General features: G+C 41.3%; 2 protein-coding genes across 2 annotated transcripts in view; one reads left to right on the top strand and one right to left on the bottom strand.

Annotated features, from left to right (window-relative positions):
• kif5ab (kinesin family member 5A, b) overlaps positions 1-2,755 on the bottom strand; it is a gene marked incomplete at both ends in the record, with an annotated part of 141,425 nt that extends 138,670 nt beyond the window's left edge. The window contains one exon of the mRNA XM_080728227.1: positions 2,627-2,755. Coding sequence (XP_080584353.1) covers positions 2,627-2,755 — 129 coding nt within the window. The remainder of the gene's footprint in view (positions 1-2,626) is intronic.
• Positions 2,756-4,077: 1,322 nt separating this feature from the next.
• Positions 4,078-21,252, top strand: dctn2 (dynactin 2 (p50)). The gene is made up of 14 exons (XM_080727884.1): positions 4,078-4,287; positions 4,631-4,699; positions 9,208-9,304; positions 9,573-9,634; positions 9,784-9,882; positions 11,040-11,200; positions 12,288-12,438; positions 13,458-13,523; positions 14,208-14,246; positions 14,575-14,652; positions 16,378-16,449; positions 16,810-16,912; positions 18,272-18,363; positions 19,867-21,252. The coding sequence occupies exons 1-14, from the start codon at positions 4,252-4,254 to the stop codon at positions 19,951-19,953; spliced, it is 1,212 nt and encodes a 403-aa protein (XP_080584010.1). The 5' UTR covers positions 4,078-4,251; the 3' UTR covers positions 19,954-21,252.
• The last annotated feature ends 3,591 nt before the right edge of the window (positions 21,253-24,843 follow it).

The following is a 24,843-nucleotide window of genomic DNA, read 5'->3' as shown; positions in this document are numbered from 1 at the left end:
GGACACTCCTCCTACAAATTTTGCCCTAAAATCACGCAAATCGGTACACACTTGCTCTACACTCATGTCAACATGGATCTGTCCCATATAGCGCCACTATCAGGCCGATTTTTTCAAACACATTTTTGGACACTGCTCCTACAGATTTTGCCCTAAAATCACGCTGCGACCTGACGGTCGCTTATCTCCGATTAGGGAGTCTTACTGGTAGACATATTGACATGCTAATAAATCACTTAATGCAGGAGTAAGTTGTTAATTTCTGTTCTCTGGAGTTCTGTTCTCTCTTCCATCGTTTTTTGAGCGGTGGTCACACCGTCTCCATAGCGTGGCCGTGTGTGTATCCGTCCGTCCGTGTGTGTCTGTAGCCTCTGGTGTATGTAGCCTGAGTACCCTGGGTGACCAGAGAGGTGCTGTTGAGTCTAGCCTGGCCTGTGCATCAACTGCAACACACACACACACACACACACAGGGGGGGGAAGGGGGAGGGGGGGGGGTTGGTGGGTAAACCACCACTCAGTTCACACGGGTGTGATTTTACAGACATATTGACATACACTGAGAAGCGCATCATGTCAACAACTTGAGTAGAGGAGTGCAGTAAAACTCAAAACTGTAAAAATTTAAAAAGAATACTTCCAACTTCCATTGGAACAAAACATAATTGTCTCTTGACTCCCTCTAATTATGTGTAGATAGAATGACTAGTATAAATATGGTTACCTTTACATACAGTCAACAGGAATTACCCAAAGGAACAACAAAGGGGGTGTTGCCAATTGAATCCCAAAACAGCATGAAATATGTTATACTGGGTATCTGAAAAAATATCCAGGAAGAAACACGGTGTGTGTGTGTGTGTGTGTGTGTGTGTGTGTGTGTGTGTGTGTGTGTGTGTGTGTGTGTGTGTGTGTGTGTGTGTGTGTGTGTGTACATGTGTGTGTACATATGTGTGTGTGTGTGTGTGTGTGTGTGTGTGTGTGTGTGTGTGTGTGTGCGTGCGTGTGCGTGCGTGCGTGCGTGCGTGCGTGCGTGCGTGCGTGCGTGTGTGTGTGTGTAGTATGCATCTGATGTCAAAGACAATAGAGATTTCCTGCTGACTACCCCATCATTAGTAAATCAAAACCCTCAGGCCCAAAGGGTGTGGATTTCTTTGTTGTCTTTGTGCTGTGTGTGTGCTGTGTGTGTGCTGTGTGTGTGTGTGTGTGTGTGTGTGTGTGTGTGTGTGTGTGTGTGTGTGTGTGTGTGTGTGTGTGTGTGTGTGTGTGTGTGTGTGTGTGTGTGTGTGTGGTGTGTGTGTGTGGGTGTCTGTGTGTCTGTGCGTGTGTCTGTGTTTGTGTAACTTTTGACCCGGACACAGCTTGCAAATATAGCAACATTTGCATTTTGAACGTTAGTCCCTCATCCATCTGGTCTGTGATTAAGCTGTGATGTGAATTGGAAGGCTGCACATTCACATTACAATGTTTATCTCAGCTTAAGTATCTATCCGTCTGCCAAATTGGTCAATATTCTTTATAGTTTACATCAACCCCCAGCCTTTCTTCGATTGCTATTTGCTACTTGGCAATCCAAAAAGGACAATACAAAACCCATCTATTCAAACAATTCTCTGAGCTTCATTATCACTCTCATTAAGGGTCTGTGCACCTGATGAGGCCACTGGCCAGGACAGACACACTTTGCAATTATGATATTTGCATTTAGACTGCTAGAATATTCTTCCGGCTGACCATCAGCATTGATGCTATCATATGACTGGGTGAGAAGGCACAATCAGATGCACAATCTCATATATTCTGTAAATCCAACACATTGTTCACCATCCCGCTTTCACCGCTTGCACCATCTTATTTCCTTCTCCAGAGCGGTCAGAGCCAGCCTGAACCTGCAACTCAATTTATACTGAGATATGCAAAAGAGCCAAGATGAAACCCATGACTTTGCGTAGTTTAATTATCACCCTATGTGCCTAATTAGAAAACTGAAAAGAAAGATTGTGTGCAAGTCAAGATGAACTGAGAAGCACCAGCTTAAGACATGCAAAAGCAGCCAAAAACAATCAAGACCACAGGGGGTGCGTAGATCTGATTCATTTTTAAAATATGGAGAAATGTCCATTTGAATAATTAGATTTACATTGTTGAAGCTCAAGCTTGAGTTCACTGATTGAAGAGGAAATCGAGTTCAATGATTGAAGAGGACATTTTAATTATGAGAAATACGCAATACATGACTAACACCTTTCTAAACATAACAGGAGTAGTTGCCACACAGGCTATTGTTGAATATTGTTGTGGCCTTTTAATGGTTAAATTACTAATTTTGATTGGGCAGCTGTTCTTTACTGGCAGTAATATGTAGGCTATATAGATGCCAACCAGTTCCCTTACAAGAGCTCATGTATGCCTATTCCACAAATCCCAGTATCTATCTGTGATTTAGCATAAGTTTGATAGCTACTGCATGTGTCCATTAGGTCAGTAACAGCATCCATACTTCACAAATAGCCTGTGTTTGACACCTTGCACTTGTAGCTGAAAAGCGTAGCCCCACCATTACCCTGTGTCATGATGATAGTAAGTCATTGGCTAGCACTAGAATTAGAGATTGGAAGACAACTTACCCCAAGGATGACAGTGTCATCTCCTTGAAATGTTGGGATGAACTTATCTCCACGGATGATTTCGGATTGGTTCAGTGGGCGAAAACGACACAACACCTTTATGTTGCATTCTGCGTTCGCATCAGCCATTGTGGAAAAATTATCGGTTGCGCTTCCAAAATATATAAAGGAGATTTCCCCAAAACCTCAATGAATGTTTTCCCCTTCCGGCGAAATACGCGTAGAGTAAAACTGCACGCTATCTCCACATGCAATCTCCCTCTTTGAATGGCAGGCGAAGCATTTGGCAGAGAGAGCAGTTATTTTTGGGGAGAGAGTCAGAGAGTGAGAGAGACTATACAATCAAATTACACGAGAGAAATACAAAACAAACAAACAAAGCATCACTTTAAAGAGTTGGTTTGGCTTCAAAATGCTCTCACACCAAATTCGGATGCAGCTTTTAATCTGTGCAGAACACAGGACGGGTAGTTGCAATTATAGGAGTATATTCCGAGCGGCTCCGGCTGGGCTGTGCGTGTGCGTTCGTGTGGCGTGGTGTGGAGACTGGAGAAGGTACAGGGTTGTAGCCTACGATGCACGCACGCCTTGCCTGCCTCGCATCATCATTGACGGACTGGTCTCTCAATGGGGGCGAGGCGTGGTTAAAGCTATTTAATACTAGCGTCCTCTCTCTCATCAGCATCACGGAGGAGACTGTGGAGGTGGAGACAGATCTGAGCGGGTTGGAAAGCTCTTTAGCTCCACCAAGTGGCGCCGTGGCGGCCCTTCTCGCTACAGTTTAAAGCAGGTGCAATGCAAAAACCACAAAAAATCAAATCATACACCGCCGGTAGGCTAAATAAATCTCTTTCGGAAGAAGCAAGCATGGTAAACTATTGTGTAAAGGAATTTATAACACGCTGCACATCAAGAGATCAACTGACACAAACACCACAACTGCAAAAAGTCAGGGGAAGGCAGGCCACGGGATGTAACGAGATTATTATTTTGGGTTGTAAAACTACATTTTTCTTAGGCCTATGCTTGAATGTAGAACTTTAATAAGATTAACAGGTTATTTTAAAAATGCAGACGAAAATGTGTTTAAGGCTACTGTAATTTTAATCAAAGACAAAGTCAATTTTGGCAAGTTGTACATTTCCTAGACCACTGCAGTGAATGCATTTAGTATTTCTATAGACATAATAGGAAATAAACTGCCCATAATATTTAAATAAATAAATACAATTGGGTTTATTTATTATGTCTACATGTGGCTGTGCTGGGCTATGTTGGGAACGCTTGTTTTGTTACCTTTGACTGCCCGATAAAACGGAGCGTCACGGAGCGTCGCATATCACTGGCGTAATCTAAGCCCCGTCCGCGTAGCGCCGCCAGGCGGACAAACCAATGCGACAAAGTGTCAAACGAAACGACCACATCATCCACAGCATCAGCCATCGCCGGGTGGAAGAGACGTCATTTCCAATAACGCAAGACTGCTGCTTGCCTGCTTCATCTCAGCCTTTGTTACTGTCTGATTCCCTCCGCTCTGGAGACCACAGTCTAAACATTATCTGGACTAAGTCACGCTTCTTCAGTTTTTGTTCTTCCTCTGGCCTTGTTTTCGCATCCTAGCAACAATGGCTGATCCTAAATATGCCAATTTGCCAGGAATCGTAAGTGGCTAACTCCATCCGGCTAACAGATTAAGCTAGCTAGCTAGCATTTAAAGCTAAGAGACTAGCTGTCTGGCTAATGACAGCTTCTGTTTCCATATTGTTTCACTGATGCTTATTCTTGTGTTAGTTAATATTCGCCCACATATGACCATATTGATGATGTAACTCATATTGCTAACGTTGTATTTCTTGTAAATCTTGAGGCAGCCTTGCTAGCAAAAGTGAATGGGCCGGGGCGTTGGCCAGGCTAAAAGACCAGCTAGCTTGTTTATGCTGCCTTGTTGTCATTTTGATGTCATTCATAATCACAACAATAATAACATTGTCATTGTACCAATAGGCCTTTAACGAGCCCGACGTCTACGAGACGGGAGACCTGCCAGAAGATGACCAAGCACAGTTTGAGTCGGTGAGGACATTCAATAGTTCTGATGTGGCTACAGTGTGGCATTTAGTTAAATCAGCTAGTCGGCAATGTTGACGTTTCCATATTTGTGTCACAGAATGTCATGAATTGTGCTACTATGGTATTGTGTCATCTTCATGCCTGTATTATCTCTTGGTGAGAAATGCATACACACAGACAGTAGACAAAACAATGACATGGCTTGTTACACAGTGCAGTGCTTTCTGTGTGTTACTGCTCTTTAGGCGAGATGAGATCCTAATTTATTTAGGGCCTAACATAGTGCTATTGCCTTAGTGTTTTCAAACATCATCTTTCCTGTTTTTTAGTAACTAACAACAGTGATATGTATTATTGATGTTATATTTTATTTCCCAATATAAATGTAGTTGTTTGGCTTTCTATAGGGGTATAGCTGGTTTTGACGGACACAAAAAAAGGAGTTACTTCTGACTTTTTTTTGGGAGTGGGGGTCTTGCTCTCCAGATCTATGCTCTATTACCAAGTAACGTGTAACATGTTCATACAAAACAGCAGCATTAACCACTTAAACCCTGTTGTCAAAAAAATGTTTAAAAATAGCAGATCTATTTGTACAAGGTCACAATGCAGCGTGTTGCAGTCTTGTTTTGACAATTCTTGCATATAATGACGTGCCCAAAATGTGGGGCTAGAATAGTTATGCCTGGTTGAAAGTTGTTAACATCAGCATGAGTCCAGAGAGGATGACTCAAGATCCATCCCAACGGTATCATTCAACATAGTTTGGCCTATATTGACTGACCAACAGAGTAAAATCTAATTGGCATTTTCCCTCCCATCTTCCATATTCTTCCTTCCCTTATCCCTCGTCCTTGTTTTGACTCTTCCCCGCCCCTCTTGGGACCATAGTTTGTACAAGTAAGATTGGTTCTATTTTCCTCTCAGTGAGTTTACTGCGGTAAATTCGTTTTGCATGGGGTTTTAATCTTCTATTCACTTCCCTGGATCTTCTGATTGGGATGGAATGAAAATAATTTGATGGGGTGCCCCTTTTTAATGCTTTGTATTCAGTTTGTAAATGTATTCGTTCATCAGTTACGATATTTCCATTTCTGTTTGAGTGCAAACGATTGATTCTTTTCGCATCTTTGATTTAAGTTGCTTTGTCTTGATTTGCGGTTTACTTGATTCTCTGGCTTGCTTTCTTTAGGTTATAATCATGTTGATAGGCAAACTCCAACACAGTACCAGTTTATATTTCCTATATTAGGTCAATACCCCTCCATTTGGAGTCTAGGACTACTATTTGAGGATAAGGGGGGTGTGTGTGTGTGTGTGTGTGTGTGTGTGTGTGTGTGTGTGTGTGTGTGTGTGTGTGTGTGTGTGTGTGTGTGTGTGTGTGTGTGTGTGTAATAGTGACAAGAAAAAAACGTTGTTTGTGTTTTTCTCTCTAATAACCCTTTCTTTCACCGGCTATTATGTTCTAACAATTGCTTCCTTACTAACCCACTCACAATGCAGACTAAAGGGACATTAAAAGTACATTTAGGTTCAGCAGTTATCTGGGTTTAAGCTAATCGGGGCGGCTTGCATGTTGTTTAATTAACATGTCTCTTGCTCTATAGTCTACAGTAGCCCGTTGATTCAATATACTTTGATTTTTCTCTGACAGTGCACTGCCTCTCCCCCCCCCCCCTCATTCATGATGATTGGTTCCTAAACATTAAAGAAAATATGCAAAAAAAAAAATACATGCACATGACAGCACATCTCAATGTTCAATAAAATGTGTGCTGCATCAAAGAATACTTGTACATACAAGCAGAAAAGGTCCACACAAAAATGCCTCCCATTTAATGTAGTGACATTTCGAGCAACACAAGTCTCTCTCTTCGAACTTCAAGTAGTCCCAATGGAATCAACAGATCGTAAGTGAAGACTGTTGAATGATCATCAACCACCCTTAGGGGGAAGAGAGAAAGTACTGGAGACATCATCATAAGCTATTTCCATGAATAGTGTCTCCAGTGTCTGCAGCAGCCACACTCGGTTACACTGCTTTCTTTCTTATCTCCCCGACCCTGGCCGACTGCGCCTGCTGTGTGCATGGCATGTGATAACCACATTAATCTGTGTTGTTTCTCCCCCCTCTCTCTCTCTCTTTCTCTCTCTCTGTCTATCTCTACTTTTTCTCTCCCTCTGTACCTTCCGTTGTTTTCTCTAACTCTCTTTGGAAACCCAAGGAGCTGGTAAGAGCCTGACTAACTCCCCGCCCCCCCTCCACCATCCTAACATCTGTCCATCTGTCTCGTGTGTGCATGCTTTGTTGGTCTGTCTCGTGTGAACGTCTGTCCATGTTGTCTGTGTATCTGTACTGGTGGTGTTTTAATTCTACCCAACCATCCCCTTCTAGTCCATCTTAATTGATTAACTGGGGGTTGTTGAGATAGTAATCCAGCGATTAGTCCTGTGGTTCCCTAAATTACTAATCGGTGAGTCACTGTGTGTAGAGGGCTAGAGGCTACTGATGTGAGACTTGCTTCATCTAGAACCCACATCACATATTTAGCACACCAGTTATAGAGTCTGCTTTACAGTTTAATTTATACTAGGGCTGAGACAAATGCTTAAGGGCTTTGATGGTTGGTTCAAATTTCAGATCCTAAATTAAGTATAGTCAATAAACGTAGCACAAGTATAGTTAAACACCCTGCCTAAAAGGAACACCCCAAAAAAGTCCTTTTACCGTCTTGTTTACGTTGAAGGTCCTTGGCAATGCCGAGTAGGCATTCATGTCCTACACATACTAATACATTTAACAATACATTTTATTTGTAAAACACTTTATATTTGACACAAATCTCAAGTGCTACATGGCATAAAAAGTCAAGAAAAACGATTAAAAATAAGTTAAAAAAACAGATCAATGGTAAGAGACCCCCTTCCCAACTATACACAGCCAAGAAAAAGTTACACAAAGGCATCAATAAGTCCATCTAGGCAAATACCTTGTTAAAAAGGGTTTAGGCCCCTTTTAACATACTGTAAATGTGAAGAATGACATGGCTTATAAACCTTTGAAGACTGTCCACACAAAGCTTTTAGGCAGCGCCTGTGTCTGCCATGCATTTCTATGATAAAGCTGCACTGGTGGGCTCCTCTTCTCAGTGCCCAAGGATCACACTACTCTCAACGTTCTGTGTTTTTTGGTTGTTTCTAATTTAGAAGGAAACAGTAAGTTTAACTTTTGGAGAGGACCGATTGATCCTCCTGATTGTGTCTGGCAACCCAGTAATTTACGTCCTGACGTTGAATCGAAAGCTTTTTGTGCTAATGACACACAGTTGAGAGGACATTCAAGCACAGTGATGGTTGATCGGTTTGGAATTGTTGCTGGTGTCAATAAATGATGTGTGCGACTGCAAACGCTATGGACATGATATCCAAAGTGCTCAACCGTGCATAAAACGCTTTGTGTGGACATATGTCCCATAGAACCTGATCGCATCCATGTGCTCCATAAGTTGGTTTCATGGATTGTCCTACATCCTAGAATGTGCCTTCCTAGTTCTTATGGCTTAATGCTGTATTTATTTATATTATTTAGTCCGTGGCATGTGTAGTTACTTCCAAACGGACATATCTGCTGCTCTTCAGGCCCATGGTTGAACATGCATTCATGTGGCAAGAAGTGGTCACATTGCATGCTAAATAAGCCACGGAGACTAGTACAAGTGTTGTAGTTGGAACTTTACATACCAACCATTTAACTATAAACGGATGAAGCGCTTTCTGTATTTGTGTGGCTTTAAAAGTATCCCGATTATTGACGTGCTGTTAATGTCCACAATTCCATAAGTACCTTGTTGAGATTCTGATTACACGCTTGTAGAGCAAATATCGCTCATATCTCACATTGTTTCATGCATTATTTACACAAGACATAAAAAATATTTGCATTACCCAGTACATTAATTAGCCTTGTTTTAAAGGACCCCAGATTATTATTATTAATCTTTTTACTATGATGCTTTGAATTATGAAAATTGCATTAGGCTCAGCCCTAGTACACAAGAAGTTGAAGCCACACTTTGTCATTGTTAATGCTGCATGGTTATAGAAACCCCAAATCACGCCACAGCGTTGGTCTGTCCTACAACAACGGTTGTATTTGAAATGTTTACAACCATCTACTCTTCCTGTTGACAATCCACAGTATCGCACTGCAACGTTACTGCTGATGTTCAGGATAGGTAGTCAGAATTACGTTATCTCCAAGGGTTTTTTTATGCTACAGTATAAAGCAACCCCATAACTCTTGGCTAAAATCAGGTTTCTGGGGCAGAATGGTAAAGCTCAGCCTGTCCTCAGCTCACATCTCTCTCTACCTTGGATTTTACTTGCTTTGATCAAGGCTTGCATTCTACAGTAAATTGTTTGCTTTGTGTGTGAGCTGAGAGGTGAGTGTATGATTTTGCATTGTTCTCTGGTGTGTCTTGACTCTTATTTCCTGATTTCATGAATGACAGGAGGAGCTCTGCAGTGACAGCGTGGAGAGGATTGTGGTCAACCCCAATGCAGCCTACGACAAGTTCAAAGACAAACATATCGGCACCAAGGGACTTGGTCAGTTTACAATGAATGACAAAGAAAACATGACTAAACAACTTGCATGAAATTAAGAGGGGCGGTATTGCATGAAGCAGGGATACTGTAGTTATTAAAAGAAGCATTCAGTATTTCCTGGTCTATTTTGTCAATAAGCTGTCGATATTTAATGGCCTTAATAGCACTGCCGCATCAAACATTTTGCAATGTGGAACAAAGTCAGTCTTGAATCTCAGACTGAAATATAATGTGTTTTTGTCTGTCTCTGTCTCCCTCATTCCTACAGACTTCTCAGACAGAATCAGTAAAAGCAAAAGAGTGGGTTATGAGTCGGGAGAATATGAACTTGTGAGTACATTCTGTACACTCGATATGATTATTTGGTAATTCATTTTCAGTAACTTATGTGAACCCTCTCTGTCAATGATGCAGTCAGTTTATGTCTCACTGTGGCTCCTTTGTGATGTTTCTTTCTCTTATCCTGTCTGTCTGTGTAGTTGGGTGAAGGTTGTGGAGTGAAGGAGACACCCCAGCAGAAGTATCAGCGGCTAGTAAATGAGATCCAGGAACTCACTCAAGAAGTTGACTCCATTCAGGTCGGCATGCACGCACGCACGCACGCGCGCACACACACACACACACACACACACACACACACACACACACACACACACACACACACACACACACACACACACACACACACAGAAATTACTTGCCCCTAGTCTGTAGTAAGCTTGGGATGGAACATTTATCAGTAATCTTGAGGTCTGTACAAAATGTATGTCCAAATGTTCTTCGGAAATACCCAAACGCTAACAAAAATGCAATAGTTTTCCACGTAGGCCAGTGTTTGTTAGAAGTTCTGCAAGGTTCCTTGAACATTTCTGCAAATTGTAACATCACTTTCTATTTCTTTGCACTTAAGACCTGATTCCAAAGCACTGTCTGGTGTTCTTATTATTATTAAATTATAAGAAATACAAGAAATTGGTCTGGGTGATATGCCCAAACTTTCATATCATGATAGTTTTCAGACTTTTAATGTTATAAAATTCTTTGATGCTGTAGTTTTCTGTACAAATTATAATGTTACACATTTCTTAAATCATATCACATTGTGCTTTTTGTAAATCTACTTTATCAAGGAAATCGCGGAAGAAAGTAACCTTGGCACTTTGACTGTGTAACCTGTGACCTGGTGCTGCTGTGGCCAAAAGTTGTTTTTGTATCAAATCAGATTTTCCTTTCAATTTAATTTCTCTAAGGCACACATTTCTGCTTCTGCATGTATGCGTCCACACAAGAGATCTTAAACTGTGACCAACCTTGTAGGTTGAACCTTGTGAGGCGTAAACATGAATAGATATCTAAGTATAACTTTGAAGTAGGAGTTTTGTCCACTTGCAGTAGTAAAAAAAACTCCCTCCTGATAGGTTTTGTGTTAGGAGGAGGTATGGGATGCACTCTGGAGATTCTATATACTGTCTTTATATTGTTCTTATGTGTTTGATGTTTAACAGACTGTGAAACCAAATATCCCTCTGGGACAATAAAGGCTAATCTAATGACCAGCGAACGCTTATGGGCTGGCACAGGGAGCAGGACTCTACACAGTCTACAGGACCCCACTGTACTGTACCTGCATGGCTGGAAACCAATCGTTGAGCGTCCACATTGTTGAACCCAACGGCTGTGTTGCTCTTTGGACCTGAATAAATTCTCTGCATCTGTGTGCCCTCCCTGTCTGCAGGCTACCACAAAGGAAAGCAATGCGGAGGAGCGCCTGACCCCAGTGGTCCTGGCACAGCAGGCGGCCCAGCTCAAACAGCAGCTGGTCTCGTCCCACCTCGACTCACTGCTGGGACCCCAGGCCCACATCAACCTGGCTGACCCAGACGGAGCGCTGACCAGGTGAGCTGGAGAGTGAGGGGTGGTGGGGGTTGATGCAGGGCATGGAGAGAGTTCAGTCCTGGAACCTCTGGATCTGTCAGCCTCTGTCCCACAGGAGCCAGATGAGCACTGAGCGTGTAAACAGGATGGAGGGAGGGTAAGGGATGAAGTAAAACAATGGGAGGGTGTAAGGAAGATGCACACTGAGAGAAGAAGAGTTGAACTGAACATATGAATCTTCTTGTTGTAAATGGAAGGTTAATGATGGGGATGGTTGGTTGGTTGTTCACATATTCTTTGTACATCATTTATACATAGAGTTTGCTTATCCACAGATGTTAAGTATGTTATTCAGATAGTATTTTAATTTTTAATTTTTTTGTCTTATCTGTGATCATAATTACCTGGCAGCACTTAATCCCCTTTATTGCACTCTATTATCTCTTACTTGACCATTTACAACGGTAACAACGGTATTCAGTCTTTTCAGTGCTTGTTGTGGACGGTCTAATGTAATTTACACCGTTTACGAGTGTTTGTTGCCTACATTGTAAATTGAGAGCGAGCTAGGTAGAGCACAGTCAGAGAGAGAAAATGGGGTGAAACGTTAGGTTTAAACAGAGGAAGCAGCCCTTAATGCAACACCTGATGTGAGAGCGAGGGATGGGACTCATGGGAGGAATGAATGGACGGATGGATGGGAGCAGTAGGAGGCAGGCAGCATGAGGGTTTATCAGAGGGAAGGAGAGAAGAGGAGGTGAAATCTCATGCCAGGACCTGTCAGCCTCGTGCTGAGCGGAATGGAAGTGAGCAGGTAATGGATAAAAGCTTTGAAGAGGCATAGAGAGAGAGAAAGCGAGGTAAACTGTTTTGTGAAACTGCAGCAAAGCCCTGGGCAAATGAAGCATAATAGATTAAGAAGCCTATGATCTACATGAACTCTCGCCTTGATTTCTGTTTTCTCCTTTGTGTCTATTTTTCCCTCCTCCTCCCCTTTCTCTCTCTCTCTTCCTTGTCTCGTTCTTTCCTTCCCTTTTTTTTTCTTTGTCTCCCGTGTCTCTCCTCCTTTTGCCTCTTCCTTCCTTCCATCCCTCCATCCTTAACCCAGGCGTCTGCTAAGTCAGCTGGAAGCAGCCAGGGGCGGTCGCAGCAGCGCCGCAGGAGAGGGCAAGGCAGCAGCAGCCAAAGGCCCAGATGGAGTGGTTCTCTATGAGCTCCACAGCAGACCGGAGCAGGAGAAATTCAATGAGTCTGCCAAGGTAAGCCAGAGAGCACACTGTGGACCGGTTAGGACTGTTATTTTTAGGGATAATGATTGTACTTATTTTTAGGAATAATGATTGTACTTATTTTTAGGAATAATGATTGTACAGGCTGTACAATGACTTACTGTCTTTCACCCCCGTGAGCTTACAAATAAGCCATATTGACGTTTATTATTATATTACGGTCGCAGTTTAGTTTGAGAAGCGTCAAATCTTGAACCTATCTTTCTGTCTGGGTAAAGCTTGTTTTGATCTTTTATTGTTGATTGACTGTCACACTCTGACATCACTGTGATGTCAGGGGAACCACACTAACAGAATTCCTTTTATGTCCATATATGGAGATCCCTGATGTCAGCAATATTAAGACCATATCTGTGAATGCCAATATATATATTTCATACATGTCAGTCTAACCTATTGACTATACATGTCAGTCTAACCAGTGTGGCTGTTCTACAGACAGGGATCTCCATATATATGGGCATAAAATAGATTCTGTTAGTGTGGTTCCCCTAACAGGACTTCATATGGGAATGCCCATATATGGAGGCCACATCGGCCACATACATCCCTTACTAGTTATACTAGTTCAGTGTTTCTCTCAAATGCGGGTAGAGACCAAAGGGAAGCGTGCACATCCCAACAAAATTGTACAGGTCAGAAACTCAGAAAGTTTCCAATTTTTATTTTTTGCCTACTATTGGTTATGAGCAATTTATCCCACGTTCATTAAATCTGGAAACTAACATACACGTTTGAAAAATCCTTTATATGCTAGTATGTTTTCAATACAACCAATTCATTCAACTTCATTTTATGTCAGTTCACAAGTGAACAAAAAAAAGTTTGTCAGAAACACAAAAAAAGTGTCAATATCAGGGAGTCTTTTGTATTTGTGCTTGTGAATGGGGATACTCAGCTGACAAAATATTGTAGTGGGGATAAGTCTGAGAACCACTGCAGTAGTGTGTTGATGTCAGCCATGTGTTCCCTTCCTCCCTCCCCTGTAGATGGCAGAGTTGGAGAAACGGCTGGCAGAGCTGGAGATATCTGTTGGCTCAGGATCAGACAAACAGGTACAGTCCAGCCCCACGCACACACACACACACACACACACACACACACACACACACACACACACACACACACACACACACACACACACACACACACACACACACACACACACACACACACACACACACACACACACACACATTCTCAGCCTCTCGCTCTCCTCCCCAACACCATACGGACACCCCTTCCTGCACAACACTCCAAACATCCCAGGCTGTGGAATTTCTAGCACTTACTTGTTTTCTTAGCCCTGTTTTCTTAGCCCACTTGACCCGTTTGTTGACTAGGGTTCATGCCACTAATATTGCACACTTAAAGCCAGAAAGACACTCTATATAAGAGCATATCATGTCCTAAATAACGAGTAGAGCCCTTTGTGGAGAGTGCTAGACCAACGATAACTGATGTTTTAAATTAAATATTGTAAAAAGGGCTGAGTTTTCTAATCAATTTGAAATTCTTACATTCGAACCTATAAGAAAAAAACATAGCTTGAAAATAAATGCTTAAGTTATTGTATTTAAACACCCTAATCAAAACTTTTCAGCTATAATGACAGGCCCAAAGGAGATGTCAGGTTGAAAATGTTACTCTAATAACAAGCACAATCAGACATCTTGCTTCATTCACTTTTATACAATGAAAATTATTGAATATAAATGATTTACCTTTGTATATTTCAGGGTCCGCTGACTGCTGGTGTACAAGGGTCTAGTTTGGTGGTGAGTCAATACATTAGTTTCCCCTCAGTGCATTATTGCGTCCCTTTTAAAGTTTAATTCATACTTTGTCGTGTGGCGTGAGTAGCCTTTCTGCAACCCCACAACGTGTTGTGAGCTTGTAGATCAGCTATTGTCGGCGCGCAACGCTAGCGTACAAAGTTGTATAATGTAAGAATTACAGACACTATACCTGTAGCTGTCTGCTGAGTAGTGGTTGGTTATCAAAGCACCACTAGGACCAATTCAAAACATCTGAGTAATAGGAGTTTGTTCTGTGACGTATACATGAATTCTGACAGTTTTTATGTGTGTGTACCGTGTGTGTCAGGACACCATGGAGCTTCTGCAGGCGAGGGTCAGTGCACTGGACTCTGCCACTCTGGATCAGGTGGAAGCCAGACTGCAGGTAACTCCCGTGGGGCACACAGCACTGTCAGGCTGCTGTCTTTACCCTGGCATCCTGTCCTTGGCAGTTACAGGGTCATTTTTGAATAAGTTCTGTCAAGAACAAATGCATCTTTTGAAAACAGCCATTTAGAAATGGTATTGTTATTCTTGATTGTTTACAAAGGAATACTAATACTTTTTCTGTTCTTTGTGGCATTGACCACTAAAGCCCCATTTCCAAAATAGCCAAAATATGCAGACTGCTACTTTTTGCATTGGCCGCCAACAGCATTGCCAATGCTTACATTCGCAAACGAGTATATGGGGGACAGGTCTATGGGGTGCCAAAATTATGTGCGATGCCAATGGTTGGAATCGAAACGCCAACCAATGACAGGACATCAGCCTTGTGCAATGTCAAGGGGAATCGCGGGAGAAAGATTTTCTTCTTTTTTTCGATCATTGTGATATTCTTAGCTGCACGTCCGCTTGCAATGCATCTGAGGTCTTGAGTCTGAACCATTCTCTCATACTCAAACTTCTCTCATACTGCTGCTCATTCCGCCTACCTGCATCACATGCCTCTCCATTTGAAAAGTCAGGGACAAACACAGCAAGCAGCTTCCAAAAACAACACGCTACATGTTGTGAGCCTGTAGAATCTACAGGCTCACAGTGTAGATCCTCCACCTTCAGTAAACGACACCGCTGGATTAATACATGTGGAGAATAAAGCGTACTACACTGACAACATATTTTGTCTTCTCTCTAGCCTTAGCTTATTGAAGCTTGTTAAAGGTATATTCCACTTTCAACAGGGAAACATCTTATGGGCTTTTCTCCACACACACACACCCATTGTAACTTCAAACTTCATTTTAACCATGATAGATTTATTAAAACACCCATTGTTTTTTCTGGTGACTCATTTTACCCTCCTAATACGTGAGCAGGCCGTGTTTGATAACTTTCTTCATTTATTGTTTATAATTATTTGGGGAAATGGAAAAAATGAAATACAAAAAACACCAGTCCCCAGAAAAAAATAATTTGTGTTTTTAATGCATCTGGGCCTTGTAACATTTACATCAAATATCTAAATATTGAATAAAGTAAATTAAAAACTGTTCAGGGTGTTCATAAAAGCCTGATTAGACGATAAAATTACCAAAAGTTTTTTTGAAAGTGAAATATCCCTTTAAGCCTCAAAGTTTGGCAAGGTACACCATGATAACAGAGAGGGGCAGTACTTGTAAGTGTTGTAATCAAGTGTAGCCTTTTAAGTCCTTATAGAGTTTAAAACAAGCCAAAACAACTGAAGCAGTAATCTGAGTTCCCAGAAGCTCACGCATAAAAACGGGAGGGGCGAGAACTGAAGTAGTGATATGGTAATATTTTTTGCCTTTAAAAAGAAAATCACATTTTCGCGTTGAAATTTGAAAATAATTAAAGGCAAACATACTGTACATACACTTCTGAATTGGATTTTCTTTTTCTTTTTTTTCTTTAAAAAATAAGGAAATGTTTTTTCAATAATATAGAACTCACAGTTCTAGCCAAAACAGCAAATTACATGGCTAGCCAATGCTATCAGAGCATTTATATCAATGTTTTGTTCATGATAGAAACAAAAAAAAGATTACAAAAAAAGATTACTTACCAAAAGACGATTGACCCCGATCCTGATGGACAGTCCTGCTCTTTCAGTTTTTCAACCAAATGTCTTCTTGTGATTTCCCTACAGAGTGTTCTTGGGAAGATGAATGAGATCGCCAAGCACAAGTCAGCCATTGAGGACGCCGACACACAAAGCAAGGTCGGTTGCCCTTGGAGATTTTAAAGGCTTTTGTCTGACAGTCCTATAAGCAGCATTACTCCAAACCAAAGGCAATAGTCATGCAGGCTGTGCTCTGGAATCTAGAGATAAATACTGCTCTTCCTTATTGACACATTCCATATTCAGAATTCTCAGCCACAAAAGAGCACTTGTCGAAGGTTTGTAAAGCATTCATCGATTTGAGCTGGCGCCTCGTGAATTTCAACCGAAACCCTGGCCCTTGTTGTGTTTCCAGGGAAAATCACATTATTGATCAGTCCTTGAAATACGTTTTTCAGGAAATGTTCCAGCCTTGGGTTATTTAAATAACACATCTTGTTGCTTGCTTTTTGTTGTTAGGTGTCACAGCTGTATGATGTGGTACAGAAGTGGGACGCTATGGCCACCTCCTTACCTCAGATGGTGCAGAGGCTCATAGCTGTCAAGGAGGTGCATGAGCAAGGTAAAAACACAGGATCAGCTCACAATGCACACTCTCTCACTAACACTTAAACCCCTGTTGTCTTGGAGAACTTGACTAGAGTTACGATACTTGCACCACTTTTCCCCTCTAAGTCTTAACAACACGTTGCGATACGTTGTGGGCTTGTGGATCTGCTATTTCTGGCCAACGTTCCCCACAGAATAGGAATGCTGGTGTTCAAGAGGCAAAAGCACAACTCGGTGTATGAGTGGGGTAATCAATATAACACAATGCCTTCCCCTACATTATTAATTTGTCAATAGTTTGGCACTGAATCATGGGTCTATGCTGCAGATATTCTAAAGAGTATTGTTTCATGCAGGTGTCTGGTAAATTCCAATGCCGCGATGAGGATTGTATTGTATTTTTATGTGAGGGGGAAAGAACCTTGGAATCACACCCTTGAGAGTTCAAGGAGAGAATCTAGGTCAGAAAGAATGTGGTGAGCGATGAACACAATATGCAGAGTATGAACCGTAGATCAGGTTGCAGACCGCATCTGGGCAGGGAAGTAAAAAAAAAACATTGGATTAACAGATTTGCATCCACAATAAAAATGTGCAAGTGAATGAAAAGTGATAATGGGATTCAGATGGGTAATAATGGAACAAAAGGCAAGAAGTGAGGGTTCAAATTGGAATCAGGCCATTAAACACCAACTGTGGGGATAAATGAGATGCCTAGTGTTATACTCCCCCCCCCTTCTATACTATTTACTGTAGCACATGGAACCATGGCATTAATGGAATTGTTGATAATGCATTTCTGCATGCTGTAAGGTGTAATTTATCATCCAGCTCTTATTTGCTCGAATCTGTCAGTCCGCAGCAAGGCTTCTTTGGTCAATGTGTTTTGGATTAGAGCCCGACCAATACAGTATATCAGTTCGGCCATTAGTATCTGCAATTACGCACATATTGCAAGCTTGTAGATCTGTATTTACATTTTTTTAATGGTTAATTGTTTAATATTTATTGAAGTTTCGTTTACTTAACTAATTGATGATCTATTTGTTTGCTTATAAGTTAAATGTTCTCTCCCCCTTTACAAAAATCAGTCAAAACGTAAAGGGTAAACTAATCTCTGGTGTAGGACAATCGCGTTCGGCATCAATCAGGCGCTACTTTTGACACTCTTTTCCCCCCTGTGGTTAAAGCAAAGGGGAGTCTTCTAGCTTTCAGGCATAAATGTATTAATGTAGCTTTGAAATCTAAAACTTCATCTTTTTCTCAGGCCCTTCAATAGATGCAACAAAACATTATTATGCAAGCTTAACAATGTTTTTGTATTCAGTTTTATCTTTCTATTGACATCTCTTCTTGTGTGTGTGTGCCATAGCAATGCAGTTTGGCCAGCTGCTGACCCACCTGGACACCACTCAGCAGATGATCAACAACTCTCTAAAGGACAACGGCACATTGCTATCACAGGTATTTAGAGCTCAAGACGCTATTTAGTTACACTTCACCCATCACCTGCACTCCCACCAACCGAGCTGTGACTCCTGACTCATACAGTAGCTGGGGTATTAGCTCACAAAAATCATTAAAAACAAGTTCCCAAATTATTCAGGAGGAATTGGAATCCAGCATTAGCAGCTCCGCTATGCTGACTCTGCCGTCTCAAGTTTCTGCTGTGTAAGGCAGACTGAAAAAGCCAAGTAACACTGAGATGGATTAATCATCTTAAACAAATTAAAAAATGCTAGATTAGCCCTCACTTAGCCTCTATGTCATTGTGTCATTAAGAAAAATAGTTTTACTGCTTGTATAACAGCCTATTTTACGGTTTAGTCTTCACACAGGGCAATGTATGTACAGTACAGTCAATTAAATAATGTCTTTACAGGAAATGAACTGGGTAATTAAGACGATCATTACTCCTGGGACCATGTCACCTTCTCTCCCTAGAAGCTTTCACATTGGATGAAAGAATAGAGGGATTTTAGACTGATTGAGTTGAGTCAGCATGGCAGAGTTATTTGCACCAAGGAATCTATTTTTGATACAATGACCTTGGTAATGTAATTATATCTCATCTTCTCACATGGCCAACAACAATAGGTCTGTCTGAGAACAGAATGATAAAGGAATCGTGGGGCCACACGTGAGGTCTACTTTTACTGTCCAATACGTTCTGGTGATGGATGGTTAAAGCAAAGTCCTCTAAAGCTCCGTTCAGATGGGGCCTTCTACACTCATAACTCCTGGACCTTTTGTAGACATGCATCGACGATTCGACGTGGCTTGCTCAGCCGTCTCCTTTTTCATTTTCAATCATAAATTGTCATATCCTCTGTAATAGCAAGAATGTTCACCCTGCCTGGACCTTTTTATACAGCCTTAAATTGACCATGTTGTGATTGCTTTGAATAGCATCATTTATTTTAATATTCTTTTTACTTGCTGCCCTGTTGTGTATATTTCCCATCCAGCCCTAAAACATTTTATATTCATGTATTCTTGCGGGTCTAGTGTTTATGGACCTCAGCTATTCTTGGTACTTCTGTCTGCGCCTAACCACTGCCTTTCCACGCTTGTTCTCCCCTCTCTGGTGGTCACCCCCCATCCCTCCCTCCCTATTTACACACAATGTGTCCTGTCCTCCCTTGCCCCCTCACATATCCCTCTCTCCTTGCACACTCTTCTTTCCTGTCTTCACCTTGAATAATAATAATAAAATGCTTCTCTTCTCATCTTTTTTTTTTCAACCTCTGCCCCGGTCTTTCTTTACTCCCATTTCCCCCTTTCGCTATAAATCATATCTTTCATCCACCTCTCCTCAAACCACTTCCCTCCCTCATTCTCCTCGCAACTCTTTCCTCTAACCACCACTCCTCCTTTCTCTGCTCGTTTGTTTGGTTTGTTTAAACAACATCTTTACGTTACGTTTCAACCCGCTTTCTCCAATAACCTCCTCCCTTCCCTCACCAGGTCCAGCAGACCATGAAGGAGAACCTGGCAGCAGTAGAAGAGAACTTTTCAGCTCTGGACCAGAGGATGCAAAAGCTGTCTAAATAAACCATCAGCAGAACTTGGAACAGTCCAGGAGAGTGGAGAACATGGAAGAATATGAGGACAGAATGGGAGGGGGAGGGGCCATCTCGCTCTCTTCATTCAGTTCGTTCCTCTTTTGCCCTGTTCCTCCTGCTCTGGCTTCTTTTGCAAAGCGGAATGTTAGAAAGTTAAGCGGGGACACATACACACGATAGGAGGGATGATGAAGAACTGAGACCAAATATTCTTGTCCACTGTCCCCTCCCTGCACTTAATTTCTCTTGCAATGAAATATCTTCTAGATCAAGATTTGACTACATGTCACTGTTTGAGGTTCCCAGTTTGTCCTTGTTGATTTAAACCGGGTTATTTTAATGATTATTGTTAGTGTTATAAATAGAGGCTGTCCGATATGATTTTTTCGAGGCTGATACTGATAGTTTGGAGAACAGGAAAGATTCTGATATCCATAATGAACCACATGAACCCTGGCGTCCCTATATGTACAGCCGAACATTTACAAAAATAGCAGATCTACAAGCTCGCATGGCGTCACAGCCCATTGTGAACGTAGATCTGCTATTTTTGGCGATAAGATTTGGTGTAGAGGGGGAAAAAGGATGGAAGTATAGACCAATGTGGGACCCTGCAATGAAGTTTATACTGTAGGGTCTTAGTGGTGGACTCAGATTTCACTGTCTGTGCATTGCACATGCTTTTCATTCTAGACAGGCATGGCTTTTGTTACCCTATTTTGCATCACATATACACCTATTGTGTGTATATCACAAGGACTTAATAGTGTCGGAAAAAAATATAATCACACCAGATTAACATCTGTATGAACAATGTTTTTAATTAGCTATTTTGGTGAAAAACGACCTGACATGATACAAAATGCTAATATTGAGTCATTACGATATACTGTATATCAGATTACCTCTAGTTATAACACACGATTTCTTCCTTTCCCTTCTCACACTAGCTTGGGGTATACTCAGTGTGCTCGGGTCATCTGAAACGATTCACGTGCCTGTTATGAGGGGATTGACCCAAACTAGATTAAGGACATGTTTTCAACCGTGCACAGAATTTTAAATCCATCGTCTTGGTTTAGTGTCTGGAGTGAGTCACGGAATGGATGCTTGTAAATATGCCTGTGTACCTTAAATGTTTCTTCATGCTCAGTCGCCTGTAACTATTATTATTATGACTGAGACGCCACAAACTTTTAACCTGCTCTGTCATTGCCTACAAATGGACTGTATTGTACATCTGTGGTCAAGGAAACGAACAATAAATCAGAGTGCTATTAAACCAGACTCTCACGCTCCCATGAACGAAACACGGTTGTCATTAAATCATGTGATTTTAGCAAAAAAAAGAAAAAAAAACTCAAATTGAAAAAGTAATTAATACAATAACGGGCAATAGAGTAAATTGCTTCTAGGTCAGATACTGGTTAAGATTTGAACTCGCGCCTAATACGGTGAAATGTTATACATCTTACTAGACCCAATGGCATAAAAGAAACTATATTGGCAGTATCAGGCACAAGTTAATAATTTACCCATATTTTTTGTTGGAACTCAAATGTAAGATCATATAGACATATTTATAAAACTTTAAATCAAACAGATTAGATTTGTTTTGCAATTAAGAGTTACTCATGTACTCGACAATGTTACACTAATGGCTTTGCTGAGGCCTATTAAGTTGACAGTGATACTATGATGGAATGTGTTCACCTGCTATTTTACCAAGGTCTTACACAACACAATGAATCACTGACAAAACAAATTAAGATGTCAAATTATTTTTTGGCAGTACTTTGATATAGCCATTAGATGGCAGCATTGCACCTCATAAGCTCACATACAGAGTACCCTGGTAGATTGTTATTCATCAGTTATTGTTTTCTGAACTGTTGCCAACTGGGCTCCATAAGACTACACAAACCATATTTAAAAAATCCAAATACATAAAACTAATATGGAAGTATTTCATTTCATCGAAGACGACAGTAGATGCATTGTGATTAATTAACATTTAATAATAATGTAATTGATGTGCTTTGAGGCTGAATTTAGAAAAGATATTATCTATCATGGCTGTCTAAACAGAAACTACATGGGGACTTTTTGCTTTCACGAGCCCTTGACAGTTCTGGTTCAACAGGTACAATAAAAGATCTACAGTTCATACAGAAAGGGAGTATCATTTCAGCAGTTACTGTATGTCAGACAGATTGTCAAATAGCCATCAATATTCTATTCACATTTGAAGTGTCTGTAACATGCTTGGATTTACACTTGAGTGGAGTTTACCATATAAGGACAATTCATAAAATGTTGGTTAAATCGATCACATCAAACTAAAGAATACATGCCAAAATACTTGCTAAATCTCCACAACCCAAAACCAAAAGGACATTAAAAACACATTCCTCAGATTCCTGAGTGGTGTCAGGTTTTAGCAACAAAGCCGGACAGCAGATGTACTGTAGGCATGAAATCAAGCGCTGAGTCATCGAGTCATGCCATGACCCCTCAATTAACTTCTTAAAGAACCCCAGAGGCAAATGAATGGCTGACTGGCAGCCGGAGTGAAGCGTTAACTTGTTAGCAGCACACATTTTAAAATATAAAACACCAGAGTAGAATATCATAATTAACACACTATACTATTTTATTATGAGACCGTGGCTGCCAGCCAGGCAAGTTAGAAAAAAGACAAAGGCCTGGTTTTGAGATTAGCTTGGCCGAGTCAAGGGGATCCACCACTATTGCTGACCCTGCACTTTGAACAATCCATGTGTCCATATAACCACATTAACTCTTATATAGGGCAGGGGTGGACAACCTTTTTGGGCACACAGATGTTTTCCAAGGCTGGCATGATCACCTGGTCCCAGACAGTGAAAACCACCATTGCTTTTACGTCATATTACAGTCTGCTAAATAACAAAACTTGAGTATGAATCCATCATTTATTATAAATAATAAAAGTAAGATCAATTCTGACTGGGTAGAAAGGTTTTATGCACATCAAACAATAATGGCTGTTTTGATTAACTCAATTGACCATCTAAATACTGTAGCTCTATCTGATCACCTGGTAGATCAAAACGAGTTTTACCCTCCTCTGGGCTTAAGTGGTTGAATTAACACAGGATTTTACTGTGGGTAGATCAGTTCCCTCTGAAACAGCTATGTGATACCGCACACTGATAAAGTGTAACAATATTACACAGTACTGGGAATCTAGCCAAGAGCCAAATCACACAGACATTAAAAGGCTTGTGTCCACAGATATAATTTCAGAAGAGAATAAGGGTACAGCATAGCTCTAATCATCCATTTACACTTTCTATGAGTGTCTGTGACCTGGTCAGCGAGGACAGTAGCACTAGCAGCAGCCACCTTGTAAACTTGGCTACGACAGATACAGTTATATCCAGGCTCGTCCACTTGAAGGGGAATGCCCCAGATGAGCTCACAGATATTCTGTGTATACTGTATGATCATGTCTGCCTATTTTGGTGGTTTAAACTGGACAGCCCCTACTCTCTCATCTGTCAGAAGGCCACATCTTCCACAGTATATCTGACCGGGACTTGCCACAAGGTCAGTAAGTCCAAATGTTTGATAAACCACCAAATATTTAAGGTTAATTTATTAACCTAAAATATTAAATGATGCAAAGTGAAACACATTAGATTTAGCAAGTGAAACAGAACACAACAAGTCCATATAAGCTTACGATATTCTTGACTCCCAACTAGAAATTGTTCTACTGAGTTGTATCAGCATTTTGAACTGTATTTATTTACACCAGCAGCATATGACACTGCTGGTATGATTTCAGCGTTAGTAGTATGTATAACCATGAAACACCCCCGAGTTTCCCCATGTGAGAGACACACAGTACAGTAGGTACTGGGTACCTTCTTTACCAGCCTGCCAGCCAAACAGAAATTCCCCTTCATGTCCTCTAACTGTCCCTCACCTCTGCCTCCGCAACACCCGACTCACACTCCTTGGCCAAGGGAGATATTTAGGCTTTACACTTCAGACAGGAATACTCCCGCTTCCGCGGGGCTGAGCAGCGAGGAACATGAGGGGAGTGTCTCTACTTATATTCCCTGGTTCTGATTCTGGCTCAGGTTCAGGTAGGGGAAACCTGGTAGGAGGGGAGGACAAGGATGGAGGACGTAGAACCTGGAATCTCTGTCTCACTGACAGTGATACCCTCCTATTCAGACACACTGTTTGATTACTATTTGATTTTTCTTCCGTTTCTATCTTTGAGTCAGATTTTCTTAAAATTGGGATAATCTGTCTATGTTCTCTGAGGCCAAGTAATCAATATAAAATGTACAAAACTAATGCAATGTTTTACTGATTTCAAAATACTGGGTGGATTATGATGTTGATTACTATTCTATGCAAGAACATGATCAGATTACAAATTAAAACCAAAATCCACAACCTTAACAACAACAACAACAAGTAAGGTCAGAATAAGTTCAGAAGAAGGAGAAAGAAGAGGTCCTGTATCTCCCAGTATGACAGGTTTCCTCAATGGCACTGGACAGGTGAAGTGCTTGTCACAAAGGGAGAGAGAAAGAGAGAGAGCGGAGGCAGAAGTTAGGAGGGTGGATACGGTTGTGGGGCAGACTGAGGACCAGGAGCGAATGAACGAAGGGAAGAGGGCGAAGAAGGGGGTGAGGCGAGAGAGGAGAAGGAGAGGAGGTGCAGAAGGGTTAACAGACTAATAAGATTAAGCAGTACATCTCCCAGAGCGCCAAACATAGCCAACAACAAGTGGATAAGGCATGCAACTGTTAAAACAGTATTTCAAGAAGTATGATTAGGTGGTTAGCCATAAAACAGACAGACACACACACACACA

Source organism: Nannobrachium achirus (assembly GCF_963921795.1).
Source record: "Nannobrachium achirus genome assembly, chromosome: 6".
Classification (NCBI taxonomy): domain Eukaryota; kingdom Metazoa; phylum Chordata; class Actinopteri; order Myctophiformes; family Myctophidae; genus Nannobrachium; species Nannobrachium achirus.
This window is presented reverse-complemented; position numbering and strand designations above follow the sequence as displayed.

What these genes read in the sequence shown, in the direction of transcription:
- dctn2 (XM_080727884.1), top strand. Translation starts at nt 4,252, where the DNA reads ATGGCTGATCCTAAATATGCCAATTTGCCAGGAATC. An exon ending in GCTCAGGATCAGACAAACAG is followed by an intron (nt 13,524 to 14,207) that starts GTACAGTCCAGC and finishes TGTATATTTCAG; the next exon opens with GGTCCGCTGACTGCTGGTGT. An exon ending in TACAAGGGTCTAGTTTGGTG is followed by an intron (nt 14,247 to 14,574) that starts GTGAGTCAATAC and finishes CGTGTGTGTCAG; the next exon opens with GACACCATGGAGCTTCTGCA.